The sequence below is a fragment of the Eptatretus burgeri genome, chromosome 7 (genome assembly GCF_056783735.1).
Source record: "Eptatretus burgeri isolate ZD-2024b chromosome 7, Ebu_testis_v1, whole genome shotgun sequence".
In the NCBI taxonomy this organism is placed as follows: domain Eukaryota; kingdom Metazoa; phylum Chordata; class Myxini; order Myxiniformes; family Myxinidae; genus Eptatretus; species Eptatretus burgeri.
The window spans coordinates 82,536,314-82,559,484 of record NC_140967.1 but is presented as its reverse complement, the minus strand read 5'-3'; the positions used below and the strand labels follow the sequence as shown (position 1 = coordinate 82,559,484).

General features: G+C 42.6%; 2 protein-coding genes across 4 annotated transcripts in view; one reads left to right on the top strand and one right to left on the bottom strand.

Moving 5' to 3' along the window:
- ACSL4 (acyl-CoA synthetase long chain family member 4) overlaps window positions 1-23,171 on the bottom strand; it is a 41,957-nt gene that overhangs the window by 16,506 nt on the left and 2,280 nt on the right. The window contains exons 1-11 of one of the 3 annotated variants that reach the window (XM_085889280.1): window positions 16,184-16,285; window positions 15,787-15,945; window positions 15,447-15,629; window positions 14,879-15,056; window positions 14,677-14,786; window positions 14,382-14,520; window positions 14,008-14,158; window positions 3,651-3,774; window positions 3,454-3,525; window positions 2,977-3,116; window positions 2,647-2,819 (exon numbers count right to left, since the gene is read on the bottom strand). In XM_085889280.1, the coding sequence (XP_085745406.1) occupies window positions 2,647-2,819; window positions 2,977-3,116; window positions 3,454-3,525; window positions 3,651-3,774; window positions 14,008-14,158; window positions 14,382-14,520; window positions 14,677-14,786; window positions 14,879-15,056; window positions 15,447-15,629; window positions 15,787-15,939 (1,423 nt within the window). In that variant the 5' untranslated portion in view covers window positions 15,940-15,945; window positions 16,184-16,285. Of the gene's footprint in view, window positions 1-2,646; window positions 2,820-2,976; window positions 3,117-3,453; window positions 3,526-3,650; window positions 3,775-14,007; window positions 14,159-14,381; window positions 14,521-14,676; window positions 14,787-14,878; window positions 15,057-15,446; window positions 15,630-15,786; window positions 15,946-16,183; window positions 16,286-23,171 lie in introns of those variants that run through there. The other 2 variants (XM_085889279.1, XM_085889278.1) reach the window with 2 other exon arrangements.
- The window catches only part of LOC147023645 (zinc finger MYM-type protein 1-like), a 13,999-nt gene continuing 12,687 nt past the window's right edge, over window positions 21,860-23,171 (top strand). The window contains exon 1 of the mRNA XM_085889281.1: window positions 21,860-21,938. The gene's annotated coding sequence lies outside the window, so the exon portion shown is untranslated. The remainder of the gene's footprint in view (window positions 21,939-23,171) is intronic.

The window sequence follows — 23,171 nt, the reverse complement described above, 5'->3', positions numbered from 1 at the left end:
CACACTGTTCTTCACAATTTGTCAATGAGCCATTAAAGGTCCATGGGTTAGATTCGTGGGCTTGCAAGATAAATTGCCTGATAAGTTTTGAGCAATGAAAGATGATCTTGATGTCTCCCCTGATAGCTAAAACATCACGTTCCTCCACAACAGTATCTATTGCTGACCGAACAGTTTCCTTAGAATGAACGAATGCAGGTTTTCTTCCTTTTGCTTCAGTAATTGTTGAGTTTGATATTTGTTGTTCTATTTTGGTGAGTAGCACTGCACGTGTAATCTGTGGGTTTGGAATGCCATGATTGTGTATAATTTGGTTGTATCCTGTTGCTACTTCACTCAAAGTAAGGATGCTTCCTTGATCTATAGATTCCTGCAATTCAGCACTGAACTCAATCTCTGCAGAAATAAATTCCACTGTATTTTCTGCCTGATGTTCTCTGTTGCTGACTTTCTTTGGCTTGTATGTACTTGCGCCAGTTAATGGTATGGCAATTTTTGTGATATTTAATGTCCCTTGAGAGAAAGTCGCCATCAGTTATGATGTTTGCCAGGTTTACTTTCCATTGTTCATGCCCGCTAACATCAACTATGTTTTGGATTGACACTCCAATATCGACACTTCGACAAGTAATACGGCGTTCTGTCTTACCACCACAAATCTTCTCGTTTTGACAGAAGAAACAGTGTTCCTTTTGGAATGGAGGTTAATGAGATCTTGTTAGTGTGCTGGTAGATGCAGGAGTTACTTGCTTTGGGGTGTTAGGTGTTTGTGATGTGGGAGGGCGACCACCGACTTTGCTGTTTGACAATACACTTGATTCTTGAGATAAAACTGCTTTGTCATATCAAGCTTTGTGTCTCTCAATGGGTTGCTTGTAAGTTGCTTTACCATGACATGATTTGTGCCACACTGCATGTTGGTTGTTCAGTTCTTTTCCAGATATGCCACTCAGTTGTTGATGCAAACGAACATATTCAGGGGTTTGATATTGAGCCCTCTTGCTTATACAGTCCAACAATGATTGGTACGATTCCAGTTCTGGTAGTCGCAGATGCTCCAGTTGATGAACACCTTTAATGACAGTGAACTTGTCTCCTTGACACAACAAGCAGATTTGAGAGTCAATGTAAGATTCAGTTGCACATTTCTTACATGATGGTTCTCCACAGGACACCATGGTTAATCTGGAGTCATAACCATAAGTGAAATTAACAAGTTGCCATAAATTTCAATGCCTTAAGTATTTTATAGGATGGGATGTCCACTGTGCATTTTTGGTCTTCTGATATAAAGCAGTAAGTTATTTGGTTCACAGTGGATATGCATCATATTGCAAGCAGAAAATATTTGTCAGATACCAGCAATAAGTGTCACATTCATAACAATATTTCTTGACATTAACATCAAACCGGTTGATATCCATGCAAATAGAGTTCAGATGAACAGTTGTCTCAACGACAATGCATTTGGTACCCAAACTCTATTTGCACACACTTTGAATTATATGTTCAAAATAACGATAAATACCATACATATAGGGTAAAAACGGCAGCCATTTTGAAATTCAAAATGGAGGCCCTAAAAGCTAATAGAAAAACTGGCACTCTTTTTTTTCTGAATCAGTGAAGTTTACATATGTGTTTAAACACGGGTGCCAAGAATCTACTCAAATTTTTTTTTTTTTTTTACATAAGCCCACAGACTTATTGCTCTCCTGCGTGGACACCATTGCTCTCAATGTACTTGGTGTCCATCATTTACCGAGGTGTTTCCCATTTTTTTTGTCCACGACCTGTCTATATTTTCTAACTCTAATCTCCAACTCCAATACTAACCCTTTCAACAGTCTCTTCCTGTGACCTTGCCCTTTCCCTTTCTCAACTTCCCACCTCCTCCCAAACCCCTTTTTGAACAAGTCTACCAAAAGAAATGGTTGAAGTTCATAATATTTGTGACTATGTAGTGATGGATGAATGCTTCCTCTTGTGTGCAATAGGTTGCTGTACATTGCACAAGTCAGAACATCTTATTGGTTTTGGACTTGCATGAATTTCAACTAGCTCGTACCTATAGACTCTAAATGATGAAAAACTGATCTTAGTTATCTTGTTCCGTCAAATTGTGTCCGACTTCTGGTGGCATTCGTGATTGGATTTCTCCACTCATTCCTATTCTACACTGCTTCCCTAAGCTCTGGCGGAGACAGCTCGGTTTCAGCCTTTATGCCATCAATCCAGCCCATTCACGGTCTGCCTCTTAATCTTATTCCCTCAACCATACCCAGCATGGTTGACTTCCCCAGACTTTCATTTTCTCCATGCATGATGTGTCCAAAGTATGACAGTTTCTGTTTTTGCATCAGCGCTTCTAATGTGCATGGTGGTATAAACTCTTCAAGCACGGATTTGTTTGTTCTTCTTGCAGTTCATGGAATATTAAACATTCGTCTCCAACACCATTTCAAAACTGCCAATCTTCTTTCTTTCATTTTCACTATCCATGACTCACATCTATACATTGCAACTAGAAATACCAGAGCATTCACCAGCCTTAGAAACAGAAAAAACAAGAAAACAAGAGAAGAATATCACTGATCTATTTTGTTGTTAAACAACAAAAGCAACAATTAACAGATAAAGACAGACCATCGGTGATGGTGCCAGCCCCGCATGTCTCGGTGAGGCCATAACCCTGTCCCACTGGGCAGCACATACAGATGTTCATGAACCTCTGTGTCTGAGGGGACAATGGGGCACCTCCCGACAACATCAGGCGCACCTTCCCGCCCAGCACCACTCGAACTTTTTCGAACACCAATCTAGCAAGAAGAACCAGGAATAAAATTTAATTAAAGATGAGCAAGCAAACCTCGTAAAATAACAGAACGAAGCAAACATATGTGACATTTGCCCAAGGTATGATGACATTTTTCTTGAATTATAAAGAAATCACAACGGAAGAGAGAAACACAATACCGGTTACACAGTGGAGTATCATGTCCTTGCTGCAGCTGTTCCAGTTTATAGTTATAAGCCAGCTTGAAGATTGTGCGCTGAACTGTGCCCATGCGGCTAACTTTGTTCATCACTGCCTTGCTGATGCGGTCCAGGATTTCCTGCAAATCAGACATGTCCAAACTTTTTCCTTTTTTAACAACATGGCTGCAATATCACGTGATTTATGACGTCATAATTATTATTAAAACATTATCTATGAGTATTCGCACCCATGGTGAAAATTTTGTGTCAATTCGATAAGCGGTTGCAGAGAAAAGAGAAAGTTGGCATGGACGGACATACGGACAACCCAAAAAAACATAATGACTCCGGCAACTTTGTCAGCAGAGGCATAAAAAACACAATGATGACCAGTCTTATGAGAGTTAACTACTTGCCTTAAATGCCAGTGAAATGTGAGAGTGGGAATTATAGAAGTGTTTTGGGATGTTTTACCGGAACAGCAGCCATAAGTGTAGGTTTGAGCACAGTTACATCTCCTTTGCTCCCCTTCTTTATCTTGCTGGACTGAAAAGGGGGAAAAAAACATACAAATAGTGGTATTTAGAAACATAAAAAGGAGGATTCACATTGATTGATTTACATATCAGCAGAACAAGTACAAAATGTATTTGAGACATTCTCTAAATTACCTGATCTGACAAAGTTAAAGGTGATGAGTAGCCAATACAACAGCCATGACTAAGGCAGGAAAGTTCAGCACCAAGCTCGAGAACATGGGCAAGTGGAAGGTAACCGACATAGGTGTCTTTCGGTCTGCAAACATCAATCACGCCAATACTTAAACAACCAAAAACCTGGTTAACTAGAACGATACTCACTAAAGCACATACCTCTGGCAGGCTGAACAGTTTATGTTTTGTATCCCACTGACAGGCCAGATCTGCATCCAGATCTGAATCAAAATCTAATCAGCTTGTTCTTGTCACCTCCCCAACTCATTCACCAAAGTTTGTCATAATCTGTCCACAACTTTTTGAAATATCATGCAATATATCGGTTTTTGGCCCTATCGCTCAATGGTGAAGAATCACTTAAAAAATTCTCGTATGCACTCGTATCCAGATCCGGATCTTCATCAAAATGGAATACATTTGTCCTCGTCACACACCAAACCTGTCTACCAAGTTTCATCCGAATTTGTCAACAATTTCATGAGATATCCTGCTTACAGACAGATAGAGACAAACAGACAGGGGTGAAAACATAACCTCCACCAAACTTTGGTGGCGGACATAATAAATATCCAAGTTGTGTAATGCTCACCCAAAACCATTCCAGTTGGCTAGGCCCACAGGTCTATTAATAAAAATAACAAAAAAATACCAAGTATACATTTTTGTCTAGCCTTGCAATTCACATTGAAATAGAACAGCTCGATGCACAAAATCACACGTTATAAACTGGCTGATCATCAAGTGTACAGCCTAATAAAAACAGGAATTCACTATTCTCTCCTTTTTCGATTTTGCAATAAAATGTGTTACGCAAATCCGAATGGGTTACCTGAATTGTTTTTTGTATAACCCATTATTACATTAAGCAAGATTTTCAATTTCTGCATCCCTGCATGTATTTAAAATAGAATTGTATTGCATGGAGAAGTGAATGAGGAGAAGGGGGATTCTGGGGGAGAGGGAGGAGATTTAAACTTCTGAGATTTAAAGTACTGTAATGGTTACACTTGCTGGGAAAACGACCGAGAAGTACAGAATGACCGGTTACATTGGCAGGCGAATGACCGAGATCTAAAGTACTGTTGGCAGAATGACCAGTTACAACGGCTGGCAGTCTCGCCTCAAAGCCTCGAAGCAGTCTAGCCTGGGTTTGGATCCAGACCCAGCTATAAACTGCAATTGCGGTTTTTCCAGGCAGGGTGAATCATCAATGGGTGTGCCGTCCCTCAGATGCATGATAAATGGCATTCCTTCCTGCCGGCATTAGTTGGTGGATGTTAAAGATTCCATGCTGTCCTTTGCGAAGAGCAGGTGAGCTATCACCAGCACCACGGCCAAATTCCAAATTCATGCCCCCAACAAATGCTGGGAAGGCAACAGCAAACCACCCAGCATCACTCGTCAAGAAACCGCTTCGGCAGTACTGAACCTGCCTTCGGGCAGGACACCAGAATGGACAAAAATGGTTACGTTATGAAAATACAGAGCAAGTGCAATTTTGAGCTTCTGACACCACATGTTCAACTCGCAAGAAAAGGAAAAAATATCTCAGAAAAAGTTGTCTATGCATGTGAGACTCAATGGTGTGAGTTATTTAGAGGGTGGGTGTGGTGCTGTTGGGCACCAAGCCTGTGATTTGTGGTAAGTCAACAGCATAGTGCAGTTTTGAGTTTTTGTACCAGTGTAGTTGTGTTGTTTGCTCATCTAACCTGGTTGTACTTTGCACCAAATGGTATTTGCAATTTGTTTATGGGTGTGTTGTGTTTGAGTTTGTTCAAAGTCTCTCCAGTCATATAATTTTCTCGGCCTTTGGCCTGCCACGCCTCAAGTCGGCTATGGCATGTTTTGCCTGAAACCCACTCACTTCTTGGACACCACATCCAACAAACGTTGAAGATTTATTCTCAAGGCATGGCATGCCAAAGACTCAGACTCTCACTATGTCTCTTCGAAAGGACCGTTTAGAAAACCCCCCCATCCACTTTCTCAACAATCCTCTGGAAGAAGTCTTTTCTTTCAAGCTTCTGGGTCTCACTATCTGCCATGACCTTTCCTGGGAAAGTCACATTTCCAACCTCGCCTCAAAAGCCAGTCGCCGACTGGGAATCCTCCGTCGTGCAAAGTCCTTCCTCGGCCCTCTTGAGCTCCTGACCACTTACAAAGCTTTTGTCCGTAGCCTGATGGAGTACTGCTCTCCCCTCTGGGCTGGTGCTCCTGCCTCCCACCTTTCTCGGCTTCACGCTGTCGAAACCAGGGCATTTAAGATCATCGACATCTCCCGCAATGAAGCTGAGTCTTTGGGCCTCTCACTCAATCACCGCAGGTTGGTCGGTGGACTTTCTGTCTTCTACCGACTCCTCTCCAGCCTTGCCCCCTGCTCTCTCTGCGATTTGTCCCCACCACATTTCCACAGGGCGCTCAAGGTCCGCCAACAACCCCCTTCTGGTAAAACTATCAAAATCACGAATCACTGCTCATCTTCACTCTTGCATTCCTCTTTTTTCCCGCCTTTGGAATAAACTTCCTCACTCTATTCTTTCCCATTCTTCCCTCCAGGCTTTCAAAACAGCTGTTCACCACCACCTCTTATCTTCCCCCATCCAAATCCTCGATCTTTTCTACCCCCGATAATCCACCCAAGCCCACTTCCTTCAATTCCCCTGCTTTCCTTCCTGAAAATCCCTGTAATGTCCATCTTCTCTTCGCCATGTTCCCCGTCCCATCCCCATCCCTCTCCCTTCCACAGTTCACCTAATGTGTCTGGTCCCCACTGTTTTGTCCCTTCCACTCCCGCCCCTCTTGTCTCATGCCCCTTGCTGTGAGTTGTGTGTTAGCTCTCATACGAGCCTCGACCAAGGTATACAAAAAAAAAAAAAAGTCTGGAAAATGGTAGAACTGGGGAGACTTTTAACAGACCCACAAACTACACACCCCTAATGAAAGTTGCTAAAAACTGAATGGTGCAAGGTCAAACAGGTAAAATGAGCAAAAAATGCAACACTTATAAACAACCTCAAAACTGCAATAAGTCATCGACTTCATTATCACAGGTTCAGTGTCCAATCGCACCATACCAACCTATTTACAACATGTACCAGTGAGTCTACAAATTATGGAAGCAAGGAGTCACCACAAAGCATTCAGACACACAGGGACCAGGTCATCCTACGGCAGCACAACCACCAAAGAATGCATGCAAGAAGACTCACTTGCATACACATAGCACGAGATCACACAAAATCAAAAACAGGGCTGAGCAGATTATTGTTGTTGATGATTTTGCTTGAGGTCTAAAGCACTCTTAGTTTACTTCAAATTATAAACAGGCAGGGAATACATCATCACAATTCACATCAAATACTTCCTTTTCTGCAACGGCCTGATCTCAGACCGTCGTTTCGGATTCAGACTGGGTCAATCCACCGTGAAAATGCTGCCTCTCCTCTCCCAACAATGGATTGAAGGCCTCAATGTTAGAGATGTGACCAGGGCTGTCTATCTGGACATATTTTGAATATTTGACAGTTTGGCACCTTGCCTTGATCTCCAAACTCTCTCTCTCTCTCTCTGCTTATGGCATCCAAGACCACCTCCTGTTGGATCACTTGCTTCTTCCACTCTCATAGTCAGCTGGATCCCCTCATCTCCTCCTATTGTCAAGGCTGAAGTGAGCCAAGGCAGTATCTTGGGCCCATTCATGTTCCTCATTTTCATCAACAATCTTTATGATCGTTGATGAAGATGAGCAGCCTCTTCCCTCTCTGCAGATCTTGATAGAACTAGGAGCTGGTCTAACACTTGGAATATGCCTTTCAACCCAGACAACTATCACATTCTCACTCTGTCTCTCTGTTAGGACTGTCTGGCGAATCCTCCCATCTTCTAGCTCAACAAACCTCTGGAAGAAGATTAGTCGTGCAAACTTTCGGGCCTCACCATGAGCCATGATCGTTCTTGAGCAAACCACATATCGAAGTTGGTCTTCAAAGCCAGCTTCTGACTGGGAATCCTCCATTGTGCAAAGTGACTCCTTGGCAAATCTGAACTTTTATCAACTTACAAGAATTTTACCAACTTGCATCCTCACCTCAATCATGTCCTACTCTCTCCTTTGGGCTGGGACTCCGACCTCACACCTTGCACATCTTGATGCCATGAAAACAAAGGTCCTCAAAATCGTTGGAATCTCCTGTGATGAAGCCGAGTCTTCAGGCCTGTTACGATCGCATCAGTAGCCTCTTCATTCAACTTCCTCATTTCTGGTCTTGCACCCTATGCACTTTCTGTGCTCTGTCCATTGCTGTTTCATCCCCGGTTTTCCCTTCCTCTTCTTGCTGTGTTTAACCTTATATCCAACTCGTCCACCCACTGTGTCCTCCTCTTATTGCACTCATTCTACCTTAAAATGTCTCTGTTGTGTCCCTCCACCTTGCTGTTCGGGTATTTTCCCCCTATCCACAACATTCTTTACCTCCACCACTGAAGGTGGACGGAGGTAATATTTTCACCCATTTGTCTGTCTGTCTGGCTGTGCGCAGGATATCTCAAAAAGTTATGGATGGATTCGGACAAACTTTGGTGAACAGGTTAGCTTTTGTTGCAACGACGAATTAGGTGGATTTTGGTGAGGTCAGATCAAATACGAGAATTTTCAGTGATTCTTCACCATTGAGAGATGGGGCCAAAAACGATATTTCAAAAAGTTATGCATGGATTATGAAAAACTTGGTGGATGGGTTTGTTCGGTGACAAGAACAAGCTGATTCGATTTTGGTTTAAGTCTGGATACAGATCCGACCAATTGGTGGGATACAAAACGTAAACTGTTCAGCCCGGCTGAGGTATGTACTCCACCGAGTGCCAGGTCACATTTTGTTCCATCATGTTCTGGTCCATTCTGTATTCTAGCTCTTCCACGAGCTTTGACTTTGAATGCAAAAAAACCCACAAACTTCAAATAATTGTCAATGCAACGTTTTTGCATTTCATCTGCAAAATGTGATCAGGGCTTCACAAAAAAAAAATCACAAAAATGTGAAGTTGTTTATTCTGCACCATCATGTAATTTATGAAGTATGTTACACTTCAGGATAACAGAGTGTAAAGTCGACAAAAAGTTATGCTGGAAAATAATTGGACACACATGAGCAGGAAAAATGTAAATATAGTTCCTTCCTCAATGCAGTTAAATAAATCACATCTATCCTTTCTGTCAAGCAAAGGTGACCATCTTGTAATTTATACAATCTACTTGATCTCAGTGTAATAAATTTAACGCAAAATGCAATGTTACATCATGGAAATTTAAAAGAGGAATCTAATGTGCATATTTTGATGTTCTCCTTTAAACAAATGCAATTCAACACTTGCCTACGATATTTTGGAAAAATATCAACATTTCATCAACATTTTCTTTGTACTTGGTCTAATGCTGATGGATGAGTTGTTATACAACTCACGCACACACACATGCAGACAAGTACATGAAATAACACCTTCAGACTTGACTTGACTTCAGACAAACAAAGCTGCTGAGTCTGGGGGGAAGTGACATCACTCTCATGGGACTTTGGGTACCAGCGACATCATCTTTACGACATTGCTTTTGTCTGTGCTCAGCGAGGCAATTAGCTGTTATATCTTCCTCCTCGTGGAGGCCAAAATTGTGGGGTTTCTCCGTGCTCTATCCTTCAAATACCGTGCATCAAGCAATTCAATATTGACATGAAATATCACAGTTCCATTGCATGAAATAATTCCCTGAATTTTAGTTATGTTGGCCTGTTACTAATTAATCCACTGGTACCAGTTTATTTACAAGAAGTAAATATAAGGAAGAAGAAAGAAGATGGCAGAAAAAAAAACATTCAGTGACGGTAAATACAGCGTGTGAAACAACTGCTGACAGATATAAAAATAAAAAACAATGTCACCCGCATGGTGACCCGTATCTTGCCAAAAGGTGACCATGTGTGACTTCTTTAAGGTCACACTGAGGTGAACAGAGCTGCTATCCACCAGGAGCGACTCCTTGAGGAATATCTGCCTACGAGAGATTCCGATGAGAATCGTTCTACAGAGTAACCATGAAAAATATGCTTTTGCCTCATAACGTCACCAAATGACGTCATAATGTCTCAAGCTTGACATATCTAGAAAGCACTCATCGAGGTGTTCAATTTGGGGTACTACACGATATGGTTCCTAAAACTTGAAAATTTGACCTTGGGGTCAAATATGTTTGACCTCAGGCGCTAACCATGAAGGTCAAGGCCAATCGCCACCAAAAATTAATCAGCTGAGCACCAGACCATGAACTATATTCCCATGAAGTTTGAAGACGATCCGATCAAAATTACTCAAAAAATAAGGGTTTCGTCGACTCCCCTGAGTTGCGACAAAGTGACCTTGACTTTTGACTTTCAAAATTTTATGCGCTGAAAGGGACCTCGATAGGCCTCTGATTTCGAAGTTACAAAAATTTCCAATGATAACTGTGCTCTGCAGAGTGATTTATACGTGATTACAGACAAAAAAAAAAATATGAAGGTCAAGGCCAATCGCCACCAAAAATGAATCAGCTGAGCGCCAGACCATGAACTATATTCCCATGAAGTTTGAAGACGATCCGATCAAAATTACTCAAAAAATAAGGGTTTCGTCGACTCCCCTGATTTACGACAAAGTGACTTTGACCTTTGACCTTGATCTTCAAAATTTTGTGCACTGAAAGGGGCCTCTATAGGTCTCTGATATGTGAAGTTACAAAAATTTCCAATGATAACTGTGCTCTGCAGAATTTTTTATACGTGATTACAGACAAAAAAACAAAAACAAAAAAAAACATACAAGCTGACTAACATATCTTGCAAAAACTTCGTTTTGGCAAGATAAAAAATGTACATTGTTACAAAGCAAAGCACAAGCCGTAGAGAAATAGGTTCAAACAAGTTGCCCAGAAGGTTCCATAAACATCCCTTTTTTATGTTATGATTACCTCTTTTATATTAAAAACGGAATGAAGCTGCGTGTGTATGAAGCCTTCAAACCCATTGGCTGGAAAAATGGCTTAACTCAACCCACAATTGTATGGAAGAAAAATTGTGTCTGCCATGTTGGTTTTCTGTAAAGCCGAAGATTTTTTTCAGAAGTTTCATATTCACAATCTTAATTATTCAAGCTATATCACCACAATGTATTGCACATGAACAGTCGGAGTGTTTTTGCTTCATGTACTGAAGCCGGGTTTTATTTAACCCCCCCCAGGAGTGATCGATGCAGCGGTCTGGCCAATACACTGCCCAAATAAAGGGATGAGCAATCAGTATTAAAAATGAAGGTTTTTGTCTGGAAATAGCCAGAGTTGTCAAGGCTGAATAGTGTGAGTGTATCGTGTAGCGCTATTCCTGGTGCTAGTGGCTATTACAAGTAATGATGTCATAAAATGTCGATTCCCCACATGAAAACCAGACATTGAAAATTATCATGATCATTTGAGGTGTTTGTTCATTTCACTTCTATGCACTCTTGCACTGCTATATTAGTTATATTGTTTAGTCTTGCACTACAAGACTATATTAGTCTTACACCGCTGAAGCAAATTAGCTTAAAACTGCAACTTGTGCTCAGGGGTGAAAGGGTAGAAAAGATAGTGAGAGAGGGATTACAAGTGGGAGAGGATGAAGGGATTGAGGGAAGTGAGTGATTGGGTTGAGTAGAAGTAATAAGTGAAGTACACAGAAAGTAGTGGGAACGAGTGAGGGTGGATGAAGGCTGTGTGGGAAGAGTATGAAGGGAAAGAGGGGAATGGGAGAAGGGGTTTGCTGAGTAAATAGATTAAAGGGAGTAGATTTTCAGGCATCAGCTGCAATGGGCCTCCTCGTAAATCCTTATTTTGTCTGTTGCTTTTGATTTTGTTGCCAAGTTCATACTCTCTTCTCCTTCGAGGCAACTTACTTTTGCTTCATCTTGAACCAACAAGAAAGAACACAAGGAATTACATAAACCAAAAGGAATTAATGGTGGTCGTACAGAAGATATGATGGAAGAAACATATATCAATCTGCTTGGCTGTGGAAATACAGCTACAGGACCTTTCTGATTGCTGCCTCAAGAGTGCTGACACAGTATAGGGAGTTCTAACGTGATGAAACGGCATTAAGAAACATCCATAAAGATGGGAGGTAGCTACAACACAAGCAGAGACCCAGGGACCTGAAAATCCCCCAGATGGTTAGGGTGAGAAAGAGGTAGCAATTATCACAATGCCTTACAGTGAGTAATGCTTATTTAGATAATGATGCTACTCAAAGGTGAATAACAGCACTACATCAAACTAACATCTCCACAAGCCAGCGAGACTCATGGTTGGTACAAGGGCCCGAGGATGCAGATTGGAGGTTGAGTTTAAGGTGGAGATGGTGCAAGTTGGGAGGCTATCAGGCTACTGTTAGGTGGATTTGAAATAAAAACATAAACCTATTGCAGTGTTCCAGTAACATTACAAAAGATAGTCCCAGACTAATTAGTTTTTCTTGCAAAAATGCTATATGTGAATTGGTTGACATGGAGAGCTCAACTGAAAGTCACTGATAATTTTCAAAATTTGCTCATTTATGAAGCTGCATATCCACCTTAAAGGGAAACGTATCCACCTTGAAGGGAGAAAAAAGGGAGATATATCCATCATATTTCTCCCTTCAAGGTGGATATGTCATACACACACAGACATATCCACCTTGAAGGGAGTAAAACAGGTTGAAAACATGGGTAGACTAGACCTATTTTCTTTCGTCCAATTTCAATTCATTTGTCAAGAATACCTGTAAAAAACATGTACAAATCAAAATTCACTGGTTGCAAAAGTAGGTCACCCTGAGGTCAGTACTTCGTGGAAGCATCTTTTGCAGCAATGACTGCTGTGAGTATTTTTAGGGAGGTCTCTACCAGCTTTGCACAGTGAGATGATGAAATCATTGCCCATTCTTCACTTGAAAATTGCTCTTGTTCAACTAAGTTTGATAGGGTTCGTCGATGGACTGCAATCTTCAAAACTCGCCATAAATATTCAATTGGGTTCAAGTCAGGACTTTGACAGGGCTACTCAAGAACATTTATTTTCTTCTTATTCCGCCACTTCAGTGTAGATCATTGTCCTGCTGAAATTTGAATCTCCTACCCAGTTTCAGATTAATGGCTGACACAAGCAGGTTTTCATCAATGATTCTTTGTACTTTGTAGCATCCATTGTCCCTTCGATCCTGACAAGGTTGCCAGTCCCTGCTGAGGAAAAGCAGCCCTATAACATGATGCTGCCTCCATGTTTGACAGTAGGGATGGTGTTGACTGGATGATGTGCAGTATTAGGATTGTGCCATAAATAATGCTTTAAATTTAGTCTAAAAAATTCTATTTTTGTATCGTCTGATTGAAAAACTTTTCCACAAATGTCTGCAGTATCATGTTAAACATGCTTTTACGGAAACTCCAAATGAACTTATAATCATGATAATAACCATTGCTTTCATGGCATGAGGCGCATAGGACTGCTTAGGCAGTTTCACTGCCTAAGGAGTCGAGTCCTGGCCGGGTAGCCACTCCGACGCAGGATACTCCAATGGCTTACTACCCCAGTAAACTGGTACTCATGTTGTCAGCCTTGGAAGGATGACAGGCTGAATCAACCCACCTGGTGTTATTTCAACAGCATGGCAGGGGCTCAAACTCAAGACCCTAATATCTTAAGCTAGCCACCTTAACCGTTAAGCCAACACCAGACTTATCGAGCTTTGAGAGGAGTCTTTTTCAGTAATGTCTTCTTTCATGCCACCTATCAAAAGAGGCCTGGTTTGTGAAGGGAACAGGATACTGTTGATTGATGAACACTGACCCCCATCTCAGACATAGGGCCTTGCAGATGTTCCAAAGTCTTTTTTTGATTTTCAGTTCCATTCCAAACCAGTTTCCTGCTTGCCCAGCAGCTGAATTTGGATAGCTGACCTGATCTCGGTAGAGTCTCGGTGGTATGATATGCCCTCCACTTCTCAATGATGGGATAATGATTGGATAATGAGTGACTTTGACATGTTCTTTTAACCCTCTCCTGAACAGTACTTCTCCACCACTTTAAGTCTGACTTATTTGGAAAGCTCCTTGGTCTTCATGTTTGCTTTGTTGGTTGACCAATTGAGTTGCACCTGAACACTGTTTTTGTTAGTTCCATCTTATCATTCAAGATTATAAGTAGAGTCCTTTTAGCATGCAAAGGAATTCTAAATACAAGGTGAAGTGTGACACTTGTGTCATTACTCACCCGAGGTTGGGAATTACGGCACACTGCCCTCCCATGCTGGCTATAAGATTGCTATGGGTCAACATGACACCCTTAGGCAAGCCAGTTGAACCACTCGTGTACATGATCACTGCCAAGTCTTCAGGCATTGGTCGCTGGGTCTCGATGGATTCTGGCATTGAAGTACAAGATATCAGAATGAGCAAACCGGAACACAAAACTTATCGATGTTAAAAAAAAAAAATTAATAAAGTACATTTGGCTGATTATGACAGAGAGTAGGAGTAGTTGTTGTTGCTGTTGGCGTGGCTGTGGTTGTTGTATGTGTGCTTCTTCCATGTTCTGTTATATATTTTTCTATCGTTGTATGACCGTTTTAAAGGTGTACAGCATACGGTTCTTCGGGAGGTTTCCCATTTCTTCGATCTCCGACATGCTGTAGACCATGACGCCAGCAGGTAGCGTCAAATTGGGAGCCGAAGGAGTATCAACAATGATCACATGATGCAGGTTTGGTATTTCTACAACCATGTCCTGAGAGGTGATGGTGGTAATTGCATCATGAGGAAGTGAATAAATGAAGACAATTTTTAGTGCTTTACAGGCAATTAAAATATTTATTTTTATTCATAAATAATGTTTATAGAGTCTCCTGCCTTCCATGATGTCTGACTAATTATCATCTCTTACCTTGAGCTTCTTCATCATTATGTCTGAGCAGGTAATAACTATAGCAACCTCAGCCTCCCTCAGACCATGAGCAACCGCTTCCGCCCCAAGTGTAGCATACAGTGTCACCACTGAAGGTTCAAGAACAGGGTAAATGAAAGATCAGGATTATACAGAGGCTTGGGATCAGAATACCACCATTTGCAGTAAGAAAGACACTCACAAGGAAAGTTATGTTTAAAGCAAGCTTGTGCGGCGATCATCCACTCAGCTCTCGTCTCACAGAACACCGCCACAGGTTGCCGAGGCAACTGTCCTAATGCCGCCAGCCCTCGACCCAACAGCGTAGCTCGCTTATTCACCTCTGCGAAGGTCATCCAGTGGTACTCGCCTAGAATCATCTGTAAAGCCAGGGTGAAAGATAATCATGTGAAAAGCAACAAGAAAAGGCAGCACTGCATTCGCAAGATGTGGGAAGAAGGATGGAAGTGACAACATGGCAGCTGACATCGACACAGACAATGGCATATGGCAGAAAGAAACTATGATGGAGTGCAAAGAATAGTAATGGAAGGGGGAGCAGACAACAGCATGGTGGAAACACAGGTGGGTGACGGTATTGCATTGCAAAGATTTGTGTGGAAGTGAGAGATGACACAAAGATAGCAAAGTCACCGTTTGAAAGAATGGAAGGGAAGGGCATTGATCTCAGGCGGAGCGAGAATGCAGCAATTGATACCGAAAGAGGAAAGAGGTTTGAAGAAGTGAAAGGATCAATATAAGGGTGGAACCTTTTTAAAAATCTTTCCATTCGATTGTGGCTCATCCTCTTCACTGAGCAGCTCACGTGTTCCAAGGCATGGCGCATTTTCATTCAGATGCACACCATGTTCAAAGTAGCTGTCGAGGGTTGCAACTCCAGGAAACTCCCCAGTGGTCAAGTCATCAGGTCGTGCAGTTGAACGATACGGTCCCTAGGTGCACAAAAGCACAACTCAACTGTGATCATTATAGTCATACTTTTCTTTTTGAATGACCTTAAAACCCAACCCCCCAACCCTCCCCAAAGCAAAGAGGTGAAAGGTTGTAAGAGGTTAAGCAACCAGGAACACGAGTGGTGAAGATTCCAACCTGTGGCTTTTCAGACAAAGAGAGTGCGTAGACATGGCTTTTACGAGGTGCTCCTATGAGCAGCCGTGGTAGAGAGGTGATCAGTGAGGCAAGGCAGATTATCAGCCGGAAAGGCCACAGTACAGCAGGATGGAGCTCGTACTGCAGCCGCATACTAATCTGGTGGATAAAAAATATATAGTGGTGGAGGGGGGGGTAGGGTTGGAGGGGTATGGAAGAATTGATTACAAAGTGATTACAAAGCACTAAGTTCGGCTCACCAAGTAAGAAATAAATCTGAAGTGAGAAAGAGAGATTGATAAACATATAACAGGTTGAGACAAAGCTCTGATTATCATCTGCCAGGTAAGCACTACTCTGAAAGCATCTGTCCCAAGGATTGCATTGGAACAGTAACCTGAGGAGTGAACGCTGCACGGTGGTAGCAGGAACAAGCGTATGGAGAAGCACGTCGTGCCACCGTCCCAAAATGTGGGACAGAGTGCCTGTGCAACACCCTTTTGCTGGCTTTTAGACAAATTGGGTCAAAAGTCAGAGCAACGTCTCATTACACGTAACACATTGACAGCTTTTTACTACTCTTGCCCTCTCTCTCCCTCTCATGCCTTAATTAACCACACCCAACATTAAGAATATTTTGTTCAACCCAAATAAAAAGGATACAAGTCAAAAACTGAAGAGGAAAATAAATCATTAAATTTGCATCATTACATGCACACGATTATTGCCGGTTTGATTTTCGTAAGGGCACCTTGCTCGGAGAGCTTCAGCATTTGGAGAGCAAGAAAAAAATATTCTGGGTAAATAAAGCAATCTCATTCCATGGAGATGCACCACAGAAATAGAAAGTACAACATGAGGCAGACAGTGGAGCTAGACATGCAGAGTTCGACAGTTTAAATGGTGAAGAAAAAACAATTACAGTTTCGTTACAAAGCATCCATGCTCACCACGCATCTCCATATTCCAGCAAAAATCAAAGGACACATGTGAGCTGTGTTCTACAAACAAATCAAAACAAAGCTTCCCCCCCCCCAAAAAAAAAATAGGACTGCTGGTCCTGAAGCTCACCTGGATCAGGAGCAGCAGTCATTCAAACCCCCCACAGATGCCCTTAGACCCTAATTTTTTTTTAATGCAGTGAAAAATACTTTGGTACATCACGGGTGTTGAAGGTTGTGGTCAAGTTTCATCGAAATCGTTTGTGTAGTTTTTGAGAAGAGAGAAAACACCTATTTTGGGGGTCAAAAACTCTCCCACATACCCCCTCAATGGGCGCAGATTTTGATGCAGTCAATAAACCTTCGTGAGGCATCAGATATGAAGACTGTGGCCAAGTTTCATCAAAATCGTGTTGGTTCAACTGATGATAACTGAAGTGTTTACAGACTCACTGAATGACTGACTGACTGACTTACTGACTCATCTATGGGCACTGCTCGATTGCAAAAGCTCACCAGACTGAAGTCGAGGTGAGCTAAAAATGATATCTATATATTACTTAAACTCTCATCTTGTATGTTCCCGAAATACAGCCAAAACAGTACACAATAGCGCAAAAATTTTAGGGCCACCTTCCACCATTCACCTGCGGTGTCCAGTATCAGGTTTCGTAAAAAACGGGCAACGAAAAAACATTATTTGAAAATCAATTCCCGATTCAGTCAAGGACTCTTCGGGAGTATTTGATCAATGCAAACAACCTCAGCGGTATAGTTTGCTGGAGCTATCTTTTTTTTTCTTGAAATGATTTGTTATTTTTTCATCAACCGCTGTCACAATGGGAACCCAAAGGGTTCACGGGTCGTCTGGTTTTTCATAATGTTGAGATGAAGTTGTTTTCAGGTCAAGTATGGGAGCATATGCCAGAACGCGTCGCTGCATCCACTTTTCACTGCATACTCCAGGGGCCATCGTCTGGCCATCCCCCAGGCAGATGTCAGGCCCATCCCCATCTCCTTGAGATGCCAGTCAACCTGCTGCAACCACGAGGCACGTGGTCGGCCCATTGGCCTCTTCCACTCACGAGACTCCCTCGCTGAGAGAATCTGGTGGGCAGGATCAGCGTCAGGAAAACGAGCCACATGTCCATACAGCCACAACTGACGCTCACGGACTATGCAGGTAACAAATCTCATCTGAGTCTCTCTCAGCAACCGCTCGTTGGACACAAAATCCGACCAGCGATAGCCAAGGATTCTCCAAAGAGACCTGGTACCAAAGGAATTAAGTCTCCATCTCAGATCCTTGGTCAGGGTCCAAGTCTCGCATTCATAGAGCAAGACTGGAAGCACCAAGGACCTGAAGACTCGGACTTTCGTCCTCCCGCACAGGTACCGGCAGCGCCACACCCCATGATCCAGTGAATCCATCACTCTCCAAGCCCGACTCAGACGTCTATTGACTTCTGACTCACAGCCAGCAGAGACATGAGTATCACTGCCAAGGTAAGTGAATCTCTCCACGACCTCAACATCCTCACCACAAACAGACACAGACAAGACAGCAGCATCCAACATGTCATTAAAAGCCTGGATCTTAGTTTTGACCCAACAAACCCGTAATGCATCCCAGTCGATGCATTGAAATCCCCCAAGACGAGAAGTGTATCTCGTCTGGGGCAGTGATCAACCACAGACTTGAGCGTGGCGTAGAATGCATCCTTCACGGTCAGATCACTCGCCTCAGTCGGAGCATAGACAGAGACCAGGGAAATGACACCTAAGGAGTGACGAATCCTTAGTCTCATAATACGCTCATTGACCGGTGTTACCTCAATTATCATTGGGGTCAGCTTATTGGAAACAGCTACAGCAACTCCCTGAGTATGGTAACCATCAGAGCGACCAGACCAATAGTAGGTGTAACCACCCACCATTATCTCGCTGCAATCCGGTCTCCGAACCTCAGAGAGTGCGGCAATACCGATGTCCAAGCGCTCGAGCTCAGATGATAACAGAGAAAGGTGATCATCCTATCTTAGGGATAGGACATTCCAGGCATCCACCCGAAGGGACCACCTCAGGTTAACCCAAGGAGACCGCCGTCTGGTGGACGACACCTCAGCACCACTCCGACACACTCTCCTGCAATCTGACCCAGGAATGTTACCCCGTGTTTTCCCTCCCATCATCAAAGATTGGGGGTCCCGAAGGCTTTGCCCCAATCCCGTCATCCGGTGAGTTGCCCTGCGAAGGGAAGCTGCACAGGAGGTACTCCCACGGAGTGGGTTTTCAGATTTTTTTGCGTTTTTGTGTTTTGCGGAATGAAGGGTTTTACGGTGGGTGGAGTGCAAATCCTGCCACCAAACTCCTAATAAGAAGTAACCCAACTGCAGGAGGACGTCCGCAGACACAGTTGGGCACTAGATATGGATGGCCGTTGGCTCACAAGGAGCTCCTCCGCCCTTTGACAGGTTTTGTTTTTAATCCTGGTGGGTTTCCATATCGAAACACCCTCCTCACCAAAAAAACCTGGTGGGGGAGATGGTTTAGTCGCCGACAACCCAACCATGGAACAGGTTAGTACAGGTTTACATGGTACCTGTAGCAGGTTACAGATCTAACCAGACCTGACGTTTGTTTGTTGTTTTCACTGCATGACAAATACAAATGTTTGTTACCATTGCTTTTTCATCGATACACGACTTTCAAAATGATGTAAGCCGCCCCAGATTGCTTGGTGTGCATGCGCAGTAGCCCATAGAAATGGGAGTAATTGGAGCAGCCGAGCGTATATTGTGCATGCCAGATAAGGATTGTCACCTAAAATGGCTCGCAAAGCTTCTAAAAGAAGGCAAAAATACTTGGAAATGTACCTGCAAGAAAGGGGTGTGCCTATACAGAACAAAAAAGTTGGAGAACTTTCTCAACATGCCCAAACAGGTGAGATCTTGCAGCTGCTGCACTGCAAAAACTCCCAATGATGTTGGCTGGTGCAAGGCCTGAACTGTGAATGGGCGTGTTCTTCCCAAACCGCCCACAGATCTCGAACAGTGAATGGACTTTCAACCTTGCCGGTTTTGTGATTGTAAACATGGCAGGCTTTGCGATTTATTTAATAGACGTCTGCAATTGGGAAGATGACGCTGGTGTCATTACCAACAAAGTGATGGCGATCGACTCTTCGACAAAGCGTGTTTGCGACGAAGCTTGTGTCTGCATTCTTCCCTGAGCGAGACACTGTATATGGTGTGGGTGCTTCTTGACAGCAATGCAAAGATCATATCAGGAGCTTGTGAATACACGGTACATTTAATTTCAATTTTAAAATGATGACATTCACTAATAATCATTTTGAGGTGAGGGAGTGGTAGATGTGAGGGCTGTTATAAATATTATGTATATATATATATATATATATATATATATATATATATATATATATATATATATATATACATACATACATACATATTTGATTGGTTCTGAGACCACAAGAGAAATTATACAAGATTTTTGCATCCATAACCTAAAGGATAAAGGATAAAGGAGGAGAGAGGGAGAGGGAGAGGGAGAGGGAGAGGGAGAGGGAGAGGGAGAGGGAGAGGGAGAGGGAGAGGGAGAGGGAGAGGGAGAGGGAGAGGGAGAGGGAGAGGGAGAGGGAGAGGGAGAGGGAGAGGGAGAGGGAGAGAGAGAGAGAGAGAGAGATCCAGTCGCCACTCGCTTGTATCAACGTGAAATGGCAGGAACTCGACACCTCTCATCCACGGATATTTGTCGTATTTCATCCATTTTTGTGAGTCCAATTTGCGTCCAGGAACACAGTTATAGTTAATTTTGAAAGAGCCACTCTTTCGGTGAGAATTATGAAATGAAATCGAGAATAGTGTTAAATGCTGACAAATGCTGATAATTATGTTAAGACTGACTTGAACAATTCTCCTGAGCACCGGCAGGTTAAAAGTGTCCTAGTTCGTGGAAGCGATTCACTGAAAATGCATCCACATCGCATGCGTGTTAAAGGCCTCATTGGCATTCTTGTATCATTCTGAAAGTCCCATAAATTGAATGTATTCAATGCTCTGTCCATCCATCCATCCATTGGGACCATACTCTGTGCAGAGCATTGGTGCTGCCAAAGCAGTCTCCTTGGCTATTGGGCACAATCCTGGACGGGTCGCCACTCAAAACAGGATACCAGCAAGCTGGCACTCATTTTGCTGACCTTGGAAGGACGACAGGCTGAGTCAACCCCACCTGGTAACAATTCAACAGCCAGGCAGGATTTGAACTCAGGACCCTATGGATCCCAAGCCCACCACGCTAGCCATTAAGCCAACACCAGGCATTAAATACTCTGTAATAGCCTTTTAAAAGGGTTAAATACATGGACAAAGCAAAAACCGATGGAACACACAAGTACTTGGTTTGGGTTAAAAACACTGTTGAAATCATAACCTTTCCCGTTTTAAAAAAAAAAGTTTCCCACATTATGCAACACTTGTGAAAGGAAACATTACAATACAAGGACATCATGATGTAATGATGTAGGAACAAACGACATGTGATTCTTACTCTACCCTCCTTGTTATGTTGGCAGGGGAATGAGAAAGGGTAATGGTGGAAAGTATTTCTATTAAGGGAAGGGGAGGATTGCCTGTGGGGGGTTGGGTGGAGCGGGACGAGAGGGCATTGGGTGAAGGGGAGGAATTGTTCCGACTCAACGTGTTGGATCACGGGGTAAAATGTACGAACGATAACAATCAAGATGACAAGAGCCAGCCATCATATGCCAACAAATGTTATTCCAATTCAGTTCATAATGTAAAAAAAAGTCTAATGTACTATAAAAGTAAAGGTAAAAGTTGCATCATGACATCTCTCAGATTTTCAAACCTTTTTAAGTGGATGTTCAATCAGTCAAGATGCAATTAGTCTGGTGATTGGAAAGGCTGAGTTTTGGAAAACTTGGATAAGCATCAAAAACAAGGGAGAGAGTAAACAAGTAATCTTGGATGCAAAAGTAATCACAAGGACGAGACCTTTGGCCGACATGGCAAGAGGTTGTTAAAAGGTATAGAGTTCAATTTCACAGCATAATCCTTATACCAAACTGTACCACAAATAGATATTGGAGCAATCAGCACGAGCAAAGAGGGGTTGGTGATGAATTCCCACAGCGAGCAAGCCTTTACGGTGGACAATCACAAGGTATTTTTTGTGTTTCAATCTCTGAAAGACCACCGAGGAATCTGAAACTTAGACTTTCATGGCTTGTTGATTCCAACCTGAGATGTAGTCCAAACTGGAAGGGCACTCGGTAGAGCGCATACCTCCACCAAGCTGATTAGTTTACATTTTGTATCCTACTGAGAGGCCGGATCTGGATTCGGAAATGAAATAAAATTTAATCGGTTTGTTGTTGTCACCGAACCAACTCATCCAACAAGTTTCGTCCGAATCCGTCCACAACTTTTTTTTACATGTTCTGCAATATGTCGTTTTAGCTTGATCTCCCCATGGTGAAGAATTACTTCAAACATTCTCAGATCAGGATTCGGATCTTCATCAATTATTTCGCGTTACATACCCAACCTGTCCATTAAGTTTAATCTGAATCCAACAACTTTTTTGGGATATGCTGCTACATGTCGTTTTTGGCCCTATCTCTCAATCGTGAAAAGTCACTTAAAAAATATTCTCAGATCCAGATCTGGATTCAGATCTTCACCAAAATCAGGAATTGAATGCGATTGGTCCCATTGTTATGCATATCCTATAGCTCCCTCCCTCAAAGCAGACGAGGCGATTTGAGAAGTACATAGGGACAAATGCCAAACACCCCAATAAAATAATATCCAAGCACACTTTACCCAGCTCAGCCCCAAAACGTGAGAGAGCGAAGAATCAAATGCCATCAATCATTATATATAACAAAACTTAATGCTATTATCACAAAATATGACCAATTGCCACCCACAATGCACCAACCAATCATATTACGAGGTGTCACGATCACACCAGTGCTATGACCAATGGAATGGGAGAGCTGCTTGGAAGGAATGCGAATGAGTACGTGCAGAGATAGTATTCTGACAGTTGCCTGGCAACGGATGCTGAAGCAGCAGTTCAGGGATTGAGAGGATGCTTGAGTCGATTTTAGATTTAAAGTGCATTAATGTGAAAAATGTTGGATTAAGATGATACAGACTGGTAACAACGATGAGCTAGAGATACCCAAAGGTAATTGTATCCATTCATACACAATCTGCTTTAAACTTCAACCATTCATGGAGTGATAGATTTTTCACACTAAACAAAGAGCCAGAATTTATAATTTTTGGAATTCATGTTGAATGCATGTCAGTTATCTGTTATCTGTGAGGGGGATATATGAGGGGTTATCTGTAAAGTTCGGTGTTGCGCGCACACGCACACAGTTTT